Raw genomic sequence first — 17,113 nt, 5'->3', positions numbered from 1 at the left:
TTTTTCCATTTTGTTCATGAGCATAAGGAGCTGAGGTCTCGTACAAAATACCTTTTTCTCTAAAGAAATTTAGCATTCTCTCATTTACAAACTCAGTTATGTTATCAAATCGAAATATTTTTATGACATTTCCGGTCTGTCGTTTTGTCAGGACTTCAAATTCGATAAATTTTTCAAAAAATTCTGATTTATGTTTCAGAAAATAGACCTTTCGGAAACCAATGCAGTCGTCCTTGAATAAAAGAAAATATCTTGATCCACTAGGAGATACTATATTTGATGGACCGAAAACATCCGCATGAATAAATTCTCCTGGGTTTTCTACATTGGGACGTTGAGATTTGACAAAACTTCTTCTATTTTGCTTTCCAAACTTGCAACCTTCACAAAATAAATCAGATTCATCTTCAAGACTTGCCCCTTCAACTGCACCACTATTTATTGTGTCTCGCACATACTTCAGATTGACCAGGATAGTTCAACCAGAAGCATTGCGAAATTCACATCTATCTCTTTGAGCAGTCATAACGAAACCTTTATCAGTTATTTTTCCGACAGATAACAAATTTCTCCTCAATTCTGGTATGAATAGGACGTCTGTGATTACCTTGTCCTTCCAAACACCATTAATATTTGCTTTCACGTTAATATCATCAACAGCTGTCACTTTTACGAGTTTATTGTCTGCAACTCGAACAGAAATTTCATCTGAAACTATTTTCTAAATGACATATGTGCACTTGTGCCAGTATCAGCCAACCATATGTCGTCTTCATTTTCTTCATTCTCAACCCAATCTTCTATATCAGTTGGTAGATCACAAATGAGAACTTCTTTGGAATTTTCGCTGATTGATTCATTTTTGGAATGGAATTTATCAAATTTCTTTTTTTTTTCGGCTCGGACACTCTCTCCACCAATGACCTAACTGCTTGCAACATCCGCATATCGTTTTCTGTTTCAATTCTTGGATGTTTGATTTTCTAGTGGAATTTTTCGGATTGTGGCGTATTTTCATGGATTGAATTTGGAGAGCAAGACTGTCATCCTTGTTATCTGAAACAGATAACTTCTGCTCCTTTCAGAAGTCTAGCTATAAGATCTGAGAGAATTTGTTTACTGGAATCAACTGAATCCCATGCAGTCACTAGCATTGCAAATTTGGGTGGAAGGCTATTGATGATTTTTGAAATAACAGCAACATCTGATATATCTTCACCCATATCTTTCAACTGCTTTACTATGGATTCAACTTCGGCAACGAAATTGGCAATATTTTGAGTTTTGGACATATTGAGCTCGTAGAATTTCTGATACATCATATGTTTTGATACTTCAGTCTTTTGCTCGTGTACCATAATCAGTTTCTTCCACATCTCACCGGCAGTTTGGCAGTTAACTAGACAATTTAACTGATCTTCATTGTTAGATGATAGAAATATAACCATAACTTTGTTATTTTTCTTCTCCCATTTCTTTACTTCATCAGTATTTGAGGTACTTAAGGCAGTTTTTTTTCGGTTACTATATCCATCAACTCATTGGCTCTCAACACAATGGAAACACTGAATTTCCACAACTGAAAATTGGTACCATCGAACTTCACAATTCTTGCAGTCTCAGTTTGCGCCATGTTCAGCAATTAAGTTGTCAATGTCAGAATAATAATGCAACTTATTATTTTCCTTGAAAATGCAGTAAATTCTTTATACTTTCTTCAGATATGCAGAGCAAGGTACTCTGAGCCCATAACCTGTTGTAGAAACTAATTAAACACAGAGTACTTTTTATATGAAAGATAAAGTTGTGGGCGAATTTCAACTACGGCAAAAACATTAACTTTATTTATAGCAACTATACATCATTTTTTTTTTCAATAGAACATAAATAAACAAGGACAAAACAATCACTTAATGAAATATAATTCAACACTATTGTATACAACACTATTTTCAATATTGTCTCACAATACAACAACATACAATAAGAAAAAGAATTTTTGATTTGTCATTAAGTTCTGGATCCCATTCCACATAGGTCAACAATATGGGTTCGTTAGAAGACCACATCCATAGCAACCTTGATTTCCTGATTTAATTTCTGTATATTCTTTAGCATGAAATACTGAATGTTTCTAATATTATGAAAATGTTTCTAATACTATACTCTTTTGCGAACTGTAACATTACATTACTTTATTTATTTTTTTTGTAGAAATTTGTTTTGAAAAAACAATATTACAGATAACTTTTACATACTGCTATTCAAGATATTATAATTAACTGCTCCAGCAGAATAATTAAAATTTTATACAAAATTTAAACTTATAGTCAATTAGAAAGTGTATTTATTGCTTATGGTTCTGGCACAGTCTCAAAGCTAGTGATTTGTTTTGAAATATCATGCAAAGAAAAGTAGTTTCCATCAGATTCATTCTACTAAGACTTATGATGACTCATGCCATTTCACATATTTATGTCTTAAACAAAAAACCACAAATTGAGCACTCACTGTGAATCCAATTTTACTCGTTAACAAAAATATATGGTTAGTTTGTTAGGAATTATTTTGAGGAATCTCGTAAAAAGCTCTATCACATTTTTTTAGATTTTGCTGTCTTCCATGAATGAAATGCCGCACAATTCAGGTGAAATATTAGTGAATCAGTGGTTTTGGTATTCTTAGAATGACATTATTTGTGGGATTAATTTTTTTGTAATTTTAATTTTAAATTATGGATTTTAATACATACTCTTTATATATGATGGATAAATTGCAAGTTTGACAAACCTAAAAGTTACTGTGTAAAATGAACACTTCTACAGAAAAAAATCTATTGGACCTTTTCTTAAAAAAAGTTCATAATCAAGTTCAATTCGACTTGGGTATTTTTTGTACATCTCTAATGAATCTGAATAAGTTTTCAGAACAACAAATTCAAAAAATCATTCTTTTCATTTGGATTTAAAAATGTTATCAATTCAAGTTCAATTCGACTCTGTGTTCTTATACATTTGTAATATAATAATGAATGTTTTCAATTCATTTGCATTCAAAATTGTGTTGAGTAATATGGAAGAATTAAGGATTCATTGTAGATATAGACTAGGCTCAACAATAACATATAAAATCCTCTTGTTCACACTGATACCCAAGCCGTGGCAAACTGAACGTTTTCTCGGGAAAATAAGTGATACAATCAATAGTGACTCAGAGGGAGCAGCAGTCAATACAATCGATAGAAGAGTTCATATTGCACAGTAACTTTTTGGAGGGAACTTCTGTGGCCTTTACATTCATAAAGATTCATTGCTTAATGTTAATTTTTTCAAAATATAGAATCTATTAGATCTGGACAGAACCTTGAGGAGTGGTTTTAGGTTGTACTTACGGAATTACTTAAAATAGAAGAAAGAAACAGACGTCTCAATTGTCTCAGTGTATATCACTGTTATTTTAGTTGTAACTGAATTTCATTACAGTTTGAATTAGAGTTGTAGAGAAAAATACTTTTACTGATGACGACAAATTAAACTGCAATGATATTTGTAATTTGAGGTGAAGATGCAAAATGCTCAATGGATAAGGTGACTTTGAAGAGGAATATGACAGTTGTTATTAGTGAGATTTCAACTGTGTGCTTCCAAATAGTTATCCCATTTATCATATGGAAATGTTAACTTATTTTCGGTCACATGTACTTCAAGGACAAGTGATATAAATTGAAGGGGTTTTATTTTTAAGAGTAACTAATTTTTAGGAAAGAAAGTTTTTGGCTTGGCAAAAACTTTCTTTCCAAGTGATATAAATAGTGGAATATGATTATATCCTTTTATATTTTCATTACTTATACAATAAAAGTCATCTTTATTCTTAGCTTTTATGAAATGTGATAAGAAAGTTGAATCAGTGTGAAACGCTTCAATACCTAGATAAATTGTATTCGTTTTAATTGGTGAGTGCCTAATATATATTTGTTCACACTCAAAGGAGGAATGACAATAATTATTCTAAAATAAATTTTTTCAAATGGTATACGATTTTTATTGAATTGAAACCTGGATGAAAACTCTGGGGAAACGAAATTTGATGTTTGTATGACTGAATGTTACTATTTTCTGAACCACCAAATGCAACTTGTGTTTGTTTAAACTCGCCAAATGCACTATTACCACTAAATACCATCTTGTCAAGCCATTAAATTTAGCTGTTCGTGTTCAAAATCAAGAAATCTTACGTCGTTTGAAATCTTCGAATACAAATTTTGTGTTTGAAGCCACTGAATCAAACAAATATTACATTCAGTGACTTTTAACCCACGTTACAATTCCGTGGCTGGGAATATAAAAGTTGATTTCAGTTGCTCCATCCAAAATTTGATTCTGTGATTTTCAGTAGGATTGGACAAAGTTGCATTTAATGACTCTGACTCTAAAAGTATAAATACGAGTGAACACTAGCTTGCTAATCGTTCGTTGCTGAGACTTCGAGATATAGCATTAATCTTCACAGTAAAAATACATAGCACTCATGGTCTGCCGCAGTTTCAGACGAAACGTTCGGTACTTCAGGCCTACTAACCCGGATTTTTCTCTCTCAATGTTATGTAGAGAAATATACTAAACTGGAATTTCTATGTAGGATAAAAAGTGGGACCTACAATTCAGTCTAAAAAAATGCCACGTGTAGTCTTTAAATCAATTTTCGAATAGTTATAAATATATAAAAAAAATTGGAACAAATGTTTGCATGAAATATACTTTGTTTATTTCTCAACATATACAAAAAATATCACAGTGTAATTCAGAAGTGGTCACTCATAACAAGTTCTTTCCTGTAAAAAAGTTTTCCACAGTTGCTCAAACTCATCATTAGAATATGGCTTTCCTTTTTGTAGCAATAACTCCAAAGCCTTCGACTGGCACTTGCCAATATCCCAATGTTGATTCCAAGTATTTTCTTCATCGCTTTGAGGAATAGGTTTTGGGCATTTGTAAACATTTCTTTTTGGATGTTCTACTTCAAAGTTATTTTCGTGTACACGTTTACAAACATAACATTCAAAACCAGTAATTGGATGTTGGCTCAATACATTTTCTTCCAGTAAACTATTTGTAATTCGTCCAGATAACTTATGTCCCAGGAAACTTTCATACAATGTATCATTTTTATTCAATATATTGATGAAATTTGCTACTGCTTTCATATTCTTGAAATTTTTTACTAAAATAGCAGACTGTTCATTGGGAAGCCAATCCTAAAAAGTATCAAACTATGGAGAGCATTCTCTAATGAATGAATAATCAACACTTTTTTTTTGTTAATTTTGTTCATGGGAAACTCTAAGATCTATCAGCGATCTATCCATCTATAGATAGTGTTAGATCTGTAGCAACCTTACAAAAACTAAATGCAAAAACTACTCCAAGAATTAATTTCACTGGATACCACGTGAATAAGGCAAGTCATATCAGAGAAACCAAGGGATCGTTGAAAGTTTGTGATAGCGAGCACAAGAAAAACACCCAGCAAAAAAAACTAACAAAAGGTGAAATAATCCGCAAAGGGGAACACTGGTTTGAAAGAAAGTTTGAAGAAGCTGCGAAATGTTGAAAACGTACGCATTTATTTGCATTTATTCAAAGACTACAAATTAACACTTTTTTGGACAATTAAAATATGAACCTTTATCATTCACCAATTTTTTTTTTCGGCAACCATATGTGATAACATTGTATACAGTCGGTTTTTAAGGTTGCATTACTGACCTTTCCTATACAATTTTGTAATGTCAAAAGGAACATAAACATATTATACAAATCAGTACTTAGCCTTTGAAATCTTTTTACCATGGAAAGACATGCGAATAATCAACGACATCTTTGTTGAAAATTTGAAATGGAAAAAAAAACCATTTGGAACTCGGAAAGTCAAACAGCAAAGTGTAGCTGAAAATAACAATTATATTAAGCAAAAAATCCTGAACTGAAATAAAAATAAAATACAAAACAATTGAAAAATGGAATAAAAATTATGATGTTTGTCATCACCCGAAGACGATTGTGGATACTAACAATTGAAACGTCGTGAAGTAACTTGGGTTGAAATATTTTAATTTTTATTTCTTTTTAATTGTTCAATTGTTGCATGTCTTTTATTTTATTGTAATTTCAGTTCAGGGTTTTTTGCTTAATATAATTGTTATTTTCAGCTATTCTTTTTAATTTTATTGATTATTTCAGGGATTTCAAATTATTTTATATCATGTTAGACAACAGAAGTCTGAACTAATGAAATTTTTGGATATGACCATCATTGTTAGTAATTCAGTTCAGGTTATATTATAAACAATATACATACTTCAATATTGGGGGCCCCTAAATATATGGGAATCGAACCAACAATAATTGGTCTCCAAAACTTTTCTGTAACATAGTCATCACATATTGCATTTTCAAATGCAATTATGAATTTGTATTTAGATATAAACTCCAAATATTCATTATTATAAAGGTCCAAAGGAAATACAGTTTTTAATCTGAAAAAGAAATTGCAAAAGTACTTGGTGCAATTGATCATATAGATAACATACTCTTTCGGAAATTCTTTATTTTTAAGACATTTACCATAACTGTCAATTTCAACATATTTGGCCAATTTTTTCACCAAATAATCTCTTCCTAGTGGTGTGTCACAGTCAGATTGAATATATAACACTGGAGCTTGTGTTTTCAAATAAGTGTTTTTAATCTCTACGGGAATATAATATTTGTTATCTGAAAAATAAAAAGATACTGGAGAGGATGAGATAACTTTTGTATTAATAATACCTGTTATAGACATGAGATTTGCCAGATACTGCAAGGTTATTGGAAAATCACTGTATCTGCTAAATGTGGAGGTAATATTAAACAAATGTTGAATTTCAAATAGAAATGGGGCATAATTTTTTGGTGATTCTTCGTGAAATATGGCCCATGATGCAGTTCTAGGTAGAGGAAAATCATTGTTTTCAATGTGGCTACCATATATTAAAAAAGCCTGAATATAGAATTATGATAGAAGAGATAAATGATGAAGATTTATTTATGCATCAATCCTAAGTAGTTCAATGGGAACATTCATGAATACAAACATTGGTCAACATGAATTCTTACAACTCAACTTTGGACTGCTACATGAATCAACCTTAAATAAAACAAGAACTCACTCCCAAATCAATGTGATTCGTGAATGATCTATCACTAGTTACTATACATTCATATTCTCCACCATAACATTTTATTATTCTGTTGGAGGCAGGCATAAATGGGGTCCACCAAATTAAAACCACTTTCTTTGTGTTATTTTGAAATATCTATAAATCAGAGATATTAAGTATTTTTAATTCATCCAAAGTTCCCTGTAATCACCTTGATAACATGGTAGATAATGAAAATCCCTATTAAAATTTTGCTTAACCTCCCCCCTAGTTTCAATACTTTCAAATAACTATAGGGGATCATTTTTACTGTATTATAATTCTCGTACCCTTATTTACAAACACCCAGTCAACTAGGTTAAAAGTCAAGGAAACAGCAAAGACACGGTATTTTGTATATATACAGAAATACTGTGGCAAAGATGCATAGAAACCAGTGTTGCCACTTCCTAATTGTAAAATTATCCACCAGTCCTCAAGTTTGTCTGTTAAATCTTCTTTTTCGGGTTTATACTTGGTACATTTCAACTAACGATTATGGACATAATCGTTGCATTTCAACGCCAAGCAAGCGTTACTGATTCCATCTGTTAACCGATTCCGTTTGTCTTAATATTATTTAATGCTGAGAACACTGTCTCACAAAAATATGTGGATGAAAAAAATTTTTGCAAAGCTAAATCTTTCAATTTGTAAAACTGTAAGGTAATCTGTTCCAAGATTTCAAAATTTCTCCTTCGTAGTTGTACTCATTTTCATTCTTTAAACGATTCCGTTTCATATTCCCAACTACTGATCTCAATTCGACAAATTCTCGAAATCGTCAGTTTGCATCCATTGAAAATCCTTTAATTCCATAATAATTTAATCAACTACATCAGGATACGTATTATTTCATTTTGCTTTTCTAGGCTACTAAACTGGTTTTAACTTTTATTAAACTGTTAGTAATTTAATGAATTTATTGAATTCTGGTACAGAAGTATGAATTCCATTTCACATGGTGTTGTAAAGAAATATTTCTTTATGCGAGGAAAATACTTATATGTTTTAGTTTCGATATCTTGTATCTTTAGGTCTACAACGTAATTTTGACAATAGTTTATGTCTTATTTCTTCTTTTTTTTCATTTGTAGGTCGGTCAAGCTTTGTGTTGACATGTGTAGACATTTTTTTCTGACTGCAGAATATTTTAGATATTGTTTGTGTTGTCCAATATTTATGACTTACTTTGATTGTATATGACTTGCTATAAACATATTTGAGTATTTAACATATTAAATAAACTTACTTTACATTTCCTTTTTCACTGTCACCTGTCACATGGGATACTCCATTGGGGTAGTCATCAGAATTATAGCTGGAGCTCCATTCGACGCAGACTTTCAACCACTTTTAGAAAATGGGAATAATGTCTTTGCTTGCATGTTGATTTTCTACTTACTGTTACAAATAGGTATATGAAAACAAAACACTACTCTCAAAACACCCAGATTTATAATTATGAAATTAGAAATGCGGGACAGCCAAGATTTAGATTTGAAATGTCATTACAAAATTCTTTAGATGTTAAATTATTTAACAAACTTTCATATAAATTGCCTAAATTGAATTTTAATCGTTCAAAAGGAAAATCAAACAGTGTACCTTATACAAAATTGTTTTTATTTTGTACTTGATTTCATGCAAAATACATATTCAAACTAAATAGGCCGATGATGTGCTCAACTCCTTAATGTTTTACATATACATCTATTTATATATTAAAGATTTTTTTATAATTCGATTCTCTATTTGTTATCTATCTTGTAAATCATTTTTAAATTTAAATTTGATGCTGCTCTTATATTTTTTACTCTATTTGTTTCCTCTTCTGTCCGAATTAGCACATTACTCAATGAAATAATTCATTGTATTACAACAGATAAACCGATTTGCACTATTGGAAATATAACAATATTATTTTTCATCGATCTTTATTGGGTATTTTCACCTTCCACAATCTGAAAAATATTAAAATCATAATGGAGAAATTTATACAGGTGTAGGAAGAGCAAATATTTCAGTTTACCCCGATAACTTACTGCGTGAAATATAAGTCTTTTCATAAAGAAAAACGTTTTATTCATCAGTAACTTGTGGTATTTAACAATTTTGCCTATAAAACAAAATAGCTAAAAAATAATAGAATAGAAATTGACGAAAAATTCAAATATATATGCAGTTATTCCTTTACTGATTATTATTTCTCAACTTCTGTGAAATGTACCTTGATTTTACGCATTAACTTATCGGGGTAAACTAAAAAGTTTGCCCTTTCTACACCTGTATAAAATTCTCCATTATAATTTTCATATTTTAGAAGGTGAAAATACCCAAAAAAAGATCGATAAAAAACTGATTTTCCTTCACTAAAAATTACTTTCGTTCAATATTATTTTATAATATTACATTAATAAATAATTCACTTTAACATGAGTGACGACAACTCGAAAAATGGCATCATAGCATTGTTTACAACGGGATACCTAGGTTCTAACTACTTCTCAGTTCCTAATATACAGCTAAATATTGACGTATGAAATGATTAGATTGCCCAAATATGGTTCAGTAGTATATTAGTAGCACCCACACAAGCGCGTTTTAGTACTAAGATATAGTTATGAGTTCAAGTAACATTTTATTGAGAGATTCTCACTGAAAAGTTTATAAATACACATGTGTTTCGCTAAAAAATAGCTTCCTCATGTGTTTTCGTCTCCAGCACAGTAGAGTATAGTGAAATACTTGTGGTTTTGTTTATTATTATATGTCTAGTGGAAATCTAACATCTAACCATAAAGTGTTATTTGAATATGATTACTTGAATTTGATGGCTCTGAATGTAAAGCGGGTAGCGGGTAGAGACAGCTGCCGCAGAGCATATCAACCATAAGCAAGATGGTGATATGCATCGTTATGGCGAGTTCATATTAGAACGATTGCGATAATATTTTTGCGTTTCCGCAAATTTGCCTCAATTGTCAAAATATCCTGTTCATGTTGAAGCGGGCAATATCTAGGGATTTCATTGTTGAATTATAAATTTTATTACATGAACTTGAATAATGACATACGACTCATACGAATTACGACTTTTAAGACTAGACCCCATCATATCAGAATATAGGACTAACAATTTCTCAAGTTTTGTTTAATAGAAGCGTGTCTTCAAACCACTTATCTTAACGTTACTGCCTGCAGGGGTGAGGGTTTTTTTGCAGAATGAGTGTTCTTTTAATGAGGGGCCAACCAAATTCAATAATTCATTGAATAATGAGAGAGTGAGCCTGAAATAGTTGAAATATTTCTCTGGATCACTAATTCTCATTTATTTCAGCCACAAGATTGAGATATTCTCCATATTTTCTTCTATTTTTGAAAATATTTTCCACTATAAAGACGGGGTTTCCTCAGTGAAGCTTTTTACGGTAAAGTTGATATAATTTGAACAACCTGACACATTCGTCCATTTCGGATTCAATTTCGATGTATGGGCTTAAAAAACGAGAGTCAAAGAAATATAACCTCATTGTATATTGACGTATAATATTTTGCGGAAATCGCAAAAAAATTCAATTTTTTACGATAAACACGACGCCATTTTAAATCGCACTTTTTATGCGATGTTCGTTCCAACATGAACTAGCCTTTAGAATAACAAATGACGAGATGACATTCTTTGAAAACTTACAATTCTATTACAAACTAATTTAATCATTACATACTGTTGACGTTAAACAATAAAGGCAAATCATTTAATTCTAAGGGTAACAATAAACTGATTCATTATATTTTTTTTGACAATTTTGTATTTTATGGCAGGATCTGGTATAGATACAAGCAAATTAATAAAATTGTGGTGTCGGGCCCAGTCCGGTTTCCAAGACATTCGATTCACGTTGAAAATTTCATCTTTTCTACGGTATTTGTAGGCGAGTGGCGCCAACTGTTGAGTTTAACGTCAAATTGAGTTTAAATTGTAGACGTAGAGTATTTTCAAATTTGATTATTTTGAAAAATGTATGCGTTGAGATTTCGATATCAATTAATGTAAAGGAAAAAATGGTAGGCCTTTTCTCTGTTTTTGTTGGTTTGGCATCACCGGTAATAAAATCAACTGCGCAAGTTTTGTAAATTTTGACAGTGAACTTTTTTAATATTCAAGTCAAGGTTAACGGGTCCAACTTCGCAGTTTTCTGTCTTTCTTCGGTTTGCCGCCGTTAACAGAGCAGGCATTTTGGTTGTTCGCTGGCAGCTGCATTAATTGTAAATCGAAAGAGGTGAGGCAGTGACAACTTCAATAATTTATTCCTAATAGTTTCGTCAGAGGTTGTATTGAAGATTTTTTCACGCTCAATTGTTTATGAATTACGTCTGAAATTGAATATAATTTGACATTTTTTATTTCGGGTTTATGAGCACGTGTACTAAGTTTCTTAATAACGTAGTTATCACGTAATAAATTTTCTCTATTATTCTAGCCGGTTTTCATTGTTCTTTCACGATTTTCATTCCTAAAACAAAGTAAATCTTACTGGCGTTTTTGTAGCAAAATGACAACTGAACACGAAAAACCCGGAGATTGTGGTGACGAAGTAGAATCAGTCGAAGAGGAAGAGACTGGACAAAACATCGCCAGAATCCTAGATTTTCCAAACGTTCTGGCCGCTATACAGAGTCAGCGACATGCTGAAATGCTGGCTCTGCTACCGGATTCTGTGAAAAGGAGAATTAAAGCTCTGAAAAAAATTCAGTTAGAAGCTACGAATATTGAATCAAAGTTTTTCAAAGAAGTGCATGAATTGGAATGCAAATATCACAGGCTCTATGTGCCTCTTTATGAGAAGAGAAATACTATCGTTAATGGTTTATATGAACCAACCGACGATGAATCTCAATGGCCTTCCGATAACGAAGAAGAAATTGGCGAAAATACCAAAGAAAAGGAAGATCTTCCTGATGCTTTGAAAGATAAACTCACCATAGAAGATGCCAAGAAGGAAGACAAAGACGTGAAAGGAATTCCTGAATTTTGGTTGACAATTTTTAGAAATGTCAACTTACTATCTGAAATGGTTCAACCACATGATGTTCCCATTCTGAAACACTTGACTGATATCAAGACTATTTGCAAGGAAGATCCAATGGTAAGATGTACTTTGACTTTTATTTATGTCAATAGATAATTTTTCATCATCAAGGGTAGCACAATATTTAAATTTTTTTCAAGCAACATACACATTTTCATTCGACAATAATGAAGTTTAATCATCATGAATAATTACCTGTAATCTAATGATATTTGTGGGCTGATCGAGCAACAAACAACCTCACAAAATATTACTTTAGAAGATATCAACAGTAATCATGATGAGCATAATAAAATATAATAATTTACTTAACAAGTTCGAAATATACTGTTGTGTTCTTTGGACGAGTAGACAGAATTCTAGAATGAGTCATAGGTGAGTCCTGGAAGTCTGCTGGTCCAAAAAAACTGTTTTTGGAAGTATCGCATACAATATTTTCTTGGCATGTAGAGTAACTAATCAGACACATTTTTTGTTAAATTTCTTTGTAGAACAAAATTTTGAACATTTTAATTCTTATTTGTATCAAGTATTGAAATTCGAACAGAAGATAGGTACTAACAGAAACATTCTGAATCTTAATTATGTTAATATTTATTTGAAAATTCGAGCAATTGCGGATATTGAAGGGATTCAATTTGTTTGAAATGCTTGGTTTATTCGAATGCTGAAGACAGAACAGGAATGTAAAGTTTCTGTTTTACATTGATTGTTTTCATCTGATAATTTTTGAATGGTCTTAGCAACAATTTTGTTTGTGAATGAATTGTCTATATATCCTTTCGAAATAGTGGTAGGCTTCCAGCCACCGCGTTTCTTCAAATTTCCACCACCATTATCAGCAAAAAAATTCACGAATAATGTTACGTGGAGTATGGGATGGCCATAAAGATGAATATTGCCTATAAAACAGCAGGTTTTTTGCCCAATTATAACAAAAGTTCTCTCAATGTGTTCTGTAATCTGGTATTTTCACAAGCAACCTGTCGTCCTTGTCATTTATTAGATCATTTTACTTTTTTGTTAGATCTCCCCATCTACACGCTCTAGATAACTCAATATTTGTTGCTACCTAAAAATGAAGCAAATTATGTTGATAATATTTTGTTAAAATTACATTTAGCATTAGATATGTTACATTATTTACTTCTCTAATGAATTTGTTGAATTGTTTGCTGTTGAAGACTCCCAATTTGAAAAGAGAAATGAAACTTTCTGTTTTTACCACTTTTATTTGTAACTAACTTTACTGCAGTTTCGTCCTACAAGGACATTTTCAAACTTATACAATAAACTAACAATGATTCATTACACTAGCCATTATATACCACCCCTGTAGGTACTAATAGAGGTACTTGGCTTGATTGAGTACCTGAATTTACAGTTCACAATGCGGATCTGCCAATTTAAAAACCGGCGAGTAAACTAAATCGATTTGATCATTTAACAGGTTGCACCTGCAATGTTAAATGTTCTGTTAAATGATCACATCGATTTAGAGCGCCCGTACATGAGCCACATTTTGCGGTCGGATCGACCACACAATTGCAGTCGCGTTCCAGCGATCTCAAGCCGCCCATAAGAAATACTGTACTACACGTACACGAGCGTTCACAAAAGTCAAAACGGACTTCTGCAGTCAACTTGCTGCTGATCTCCGCCGAGATGTCATCGCGGCATCCGCCGTACACTAACCACAAACTTGCAGTCGTACCCAACCACGTACATATTGGTCTCACAGCATTCAATTTTTTATGTCAGTCGCCTCAACTGCAAGTGCGGTTTATATGACAGCAAGTCGACCACAAAAATGTTTTTGGGTCAACCGCGAAGTGCAGTCAACGTGGCCACAATGTTGTGGTTGCCTCAACTGCAAACATGTGGTCCGTGTACGGCCGGACTTAGTTTACACGCCGGTTTTTAAATTGGCAGATCCGCATTGTGAACTGTAAATTCAGGTACTCAATCAAGCCAAGTACCTCTATTAGTACCTACAGGGGTGGTATATAATGGCTTACATAATGAATCATTTTTAATTATTGTATAAGTTTGAAAATGTCTGTATAGGACGAAACTGCAGTAACTTTAGTTACAAATAAAAGTGGTAAAAAACATAAAGTTTCATTTCTCTTTTCATAATGATTTTCTACCACCTAGTAATGGCTACATCCATCAATTTATTGACTCCCAATTTCTTTATTTCATAACCAACCTTGTGGCTACATTTACTTTTTTTTACAAGGACATTTTCGAATGTATACAAGTGGTAAAAAACAGGGAGTTTTATTTGTCATTTTTCATATTAATATTCTTTCCGGCCAGTTCGGGAAGTACTTACTTCCCGAACTGAAGATGCCACTATTTTGATGCAAATGAACTATATGTAGCCACTGATAAGGCATATATTAGGGAAATGAAAAACTTGTGTTTGTTTAGAGCCATAAGGATCCTGCCAATTACTGATTTTTAATTTTTACCAATTAGCTACTTAAGGTGGGTGTTCATCCTAGGCAATTACCTTTGGCACAAAGGTTTTGAGATCCGGAATAAAGTGAATTTAGGCTTTTTACTTTTACTAACAAAAAGGTTATGAAAATAGTTCAAGTGAAAGCAATGTTCACTTTTGTTAGAGAATGTTTATTTAGTCGTGACCACAATAATTATATGGCGGTATCATATAATCCTAATGATGCAGTTACTTATGCACCTTGCAATTGTAAAGGGAGTAGAAAGGTTATTTTGGTGGCAGTTAACAAGCATATCTGTTCGGAAGCATAGATGTCAGATTGAGATAGGTGTTGACAGCTGATACTCATGTTAGGAAATTCTGAAAGTATTCAGTAGCGTGCCACTTCACTTCAATTATATGAATTAATTTTTGATATTCACAATATTTTTGGATGTAAATTAGGTAGTACTTTTGTTACCTTTATGAGGCATTTAAACATGCTTCAAATTATATTTCCAAACAGTTGTTAGACCTATGTTGTCTCACAACCCTTCTCACTGGTCATTGTCGTCTGAATTATATAATGAGACTTCGGACTGTTGGAAGACATTGTGTGCCTTTATGATGAAACAGGAAAGCATATATTTTGTGCTTTGCTACAGGGCAGGTTTTAAGGGCATTTTCATTTATAAATTGCTATCCAATTGCGAATATATGCATTAAGATCTCTCAAATAGTAAGAGATTCTTTGTACACAGAAATATTGAAAAAATGTTCAAACATTGCAATGAGAACTTTCAATTGTTACCATGTTAGGAATCACACGTTAAAAGGTAAGACTCATTAGTTCTTAGCTCGCACAAGTTTCTCAACTTCTGAGAGTTGTCGTTCGTATGGGGGTGACAGCTGATTAACGAAAAAAAAACAATTGGCTATCAGAATATGTCATTGAATTTTTATACAGGTTGGACCACCCTCAAATTTTAAATATGGGTCTGTATTTTCGTAATGATTATTCAATTAACAAGGGAATATAATATTGTGAAATAAAAATTAATTCTTTATAATTCCGGGTTTCAAATATTTGATAAAATAATGTTACCTGGACTCTCAGGAATATTGAAGCCAATTCAATTTATGAATATTATAATGAACATTGCCAAAAAATACAGGTGAAATTATTAGTGAAACCTTGCAACGAAGAATAATGGAAAAAAATTACTCCAGTAGTTCAAAAACCATTTTGTAATACATTCATTCGAATAACGGACTGTGTCAACGAAAATATTATCATATGACAATAAGTCATATTGTGATATGATATTAGATAATTATAAAATTTTGAAGAACCATTCCTTTCGAAGTGCTAGTTTATATGTTAGAATGATGAATACCTTCATGTTTTGAGAACTTTGTGTAAAATATTTACTTTAATAATAGGTTTTTCTTTTCAGAGTTTCATTCTTGAATTTCACTTTTCGCCAAATGAGTATTTCACCAATCTTGTACTCACAAAAGAATACGAAATGAAATGTGCCCCAGAAGAGGAAGATCCCTTCAGCTTTGAAGGTCCTGAGATCTACAAATGCACAGGATGCGTTATTAACTGGAACAAGGGCAAAAACGTTACCTTGAAAACAGTCAAGAAAAAGCAAAAACATAAGAGTCGTGGCGTTATTCGCACTGTTACAAAGACTGTTCAGAATGACTCATTCTTCAATTTCTTCAGCCCTCCTGCTATTCCCGATGATACTAAAGAAGATGATGTCGATGAAGACTTGAGAAATACACTGACCGCTGACTTTGAAATCGGTCACTACATCAGAGAAAGGGTCGTACCCAGAGCTGTGCTTTTCTTTACTGGTGAAGGCTGTGAGGACGAAGATGAATTTGAGGAAGAGGAGGAAGAAGATGATGATGAGGAAGACGGAGATTCTGATAGTAAAGAAACCAGTGGTAAAACTACTAAAGATCAGAACTGTAAACAGCAGTAGTAGATCTTGGGATTATCCGTTTACAACATATATGCTTTAAAACACTTGATATTACAGTTAATCTCCTTATTTTTGTACCGAATATGTTTTTAATATTCTATTTATTTGGCTGTATAAATTGTATACCCACCCACAGAACGTTGTAATTGATTTAGGAAAATATTTTAAATTGTTGTAGTCCTGTTGTACTCAAGTATTAGTATTGTGCTTAGTAAATTTTGTAATGTTTCCTAAATTTGTTTTGTGAATGAAATATTAAAACAGTTTCATAATAGAGTGATTTTTTTTCTATGATCCTGAAAATATAATTTTCTCAGCCGATAAAACAAACGAAATA

General features: G+C 32.1%; 2 protein-coding genes across 3 annotated transcripts; one reads left to right on the top strand and one right to left on the bottom strand.

Annotated features, from left to right (window-relative positions):
• Positions 1-2,018: 2,018 nt before the first annotated feature.
• Positions 2,019-7,644, bottom strand: FucTB (alpha-(1,3)-fucosyltransferase 10). 2 transcript variants are annotated; one of them, XM_023173346.2, is made up of 6 exons: positions 7,413-7,638; positions 7,211-7,357; positions 6,831-7,041; positions 6,593-6,776; positions 6,361-6,538; positions 2,019-5,257 (listed from the first exon to the last, which is right to left on the bottom strand). In XM_023173346.2, exons 1-6 carry the CDS (start codon positions 7,503-7,505, stop codon positions 4,814-4,816), a joined length of 1,257 nt encoding a protein of 418 aa, XP_023029114.2. In that variant the 5' UTR covers positions 7,506-7,638; the 3' UTR covers positions 2,019-4,813. The 2 variants fall into 2 exon arrangements, with proteins under 2 accessions (XP_023029114.2, XP_023029106.2); XM_023173338.2 differs by having other exon boundaries at positions 6,361-6,776; positions 7,413-7,644.
• Positions 7,645-11,389: 3,745 nt separating this feature from the next.
• Positions 11,390-17,050, top strand: LOC111517244 (nucleosome assembly protein 1-like 1). The gene is made up of 3 exons (XM_023173326.2): positions 11,390-11,523; positions 11,793-12,390; positions 16,237-17,050. The coding sequence occupies exons 2-3, from the start codon at positions 11,797-11,799 to the stop codon at positions 16,774-16,776; spliced, it is 1,134 nt and encodes a 377-aa protein (XP_023029094.1). The 5' UTR covers positions 11,390-11,523; positions 11,793-11,796; the 3' UTR covers positions 16,777-17,050.
• The last annotated feature ends 63 nt before the right edge of the window (positions 17,051-17,113 follow it).

The sequence above is a fragment of the Leptinotarsa decemlineata genome, unplaced genomic scaffold (assembly GCF_025532065.1).
Source record: "Leptinotarsa decemlineata unplaced genomic scaffold, Ldec_3_MD MMD2_tig00026336_RagTag_RagTag, whole genome shotgun sequence".
In the NCBI taxonomy this organism is placed as follows: domain Eukaryota; kingdom Metazoa; phylum Arthropoda; class Insecta; order Coleoptera; family Chrysomelidae; genus Leptinotarsa; species Leptinotarsa decemlineata.
This window is presented reverse-complemented; position numbering and strand designations above follow the sequence as displayed.

What these genes read in the sequence shown, in the direction of transcription:
- FucTB (XM_023173338.2), bottom strand. Translation starts at nt 7,505, where the DNA reads ATGATCCCCTATAGTTATTTGAAAGTATTGAAACTAGGGGGGAGGTTA. An exon ending in AAATCTCATGTCTATAACAG is followed by an intron (nt 6,777 to 6,830) that starts GTATTATTAATA and finishes TTTATTTTTCAG; the next exon opens with ATAACAAATATTATATTCCC. An exon ending in TAGGGGCCCCCAATATTGAA is followed by an intron (nt 5,258 to 6,360) that starts GTATGTATATTG and finishes GATACTTTTTAG; the next exon opens with GATTGGCTTCCCAATGAACA.
- LOC111517244 (XM_023173326.2), top strand. Translation starts at nt 11,797, where the DNA reads ATGACAACTGAACACGAAAAACCCGGAGATTGTGGTGACGAAGTAGAA. An exon ending in TTTGCAAGGAAGATCCAATG is followed by an intron (nt 12,391 to 16,236) that starts GTAAGATGTACT and finishes TTTTCTTTTCAG; the next exon opens with AGTTTCATTCTTGAATTTCA.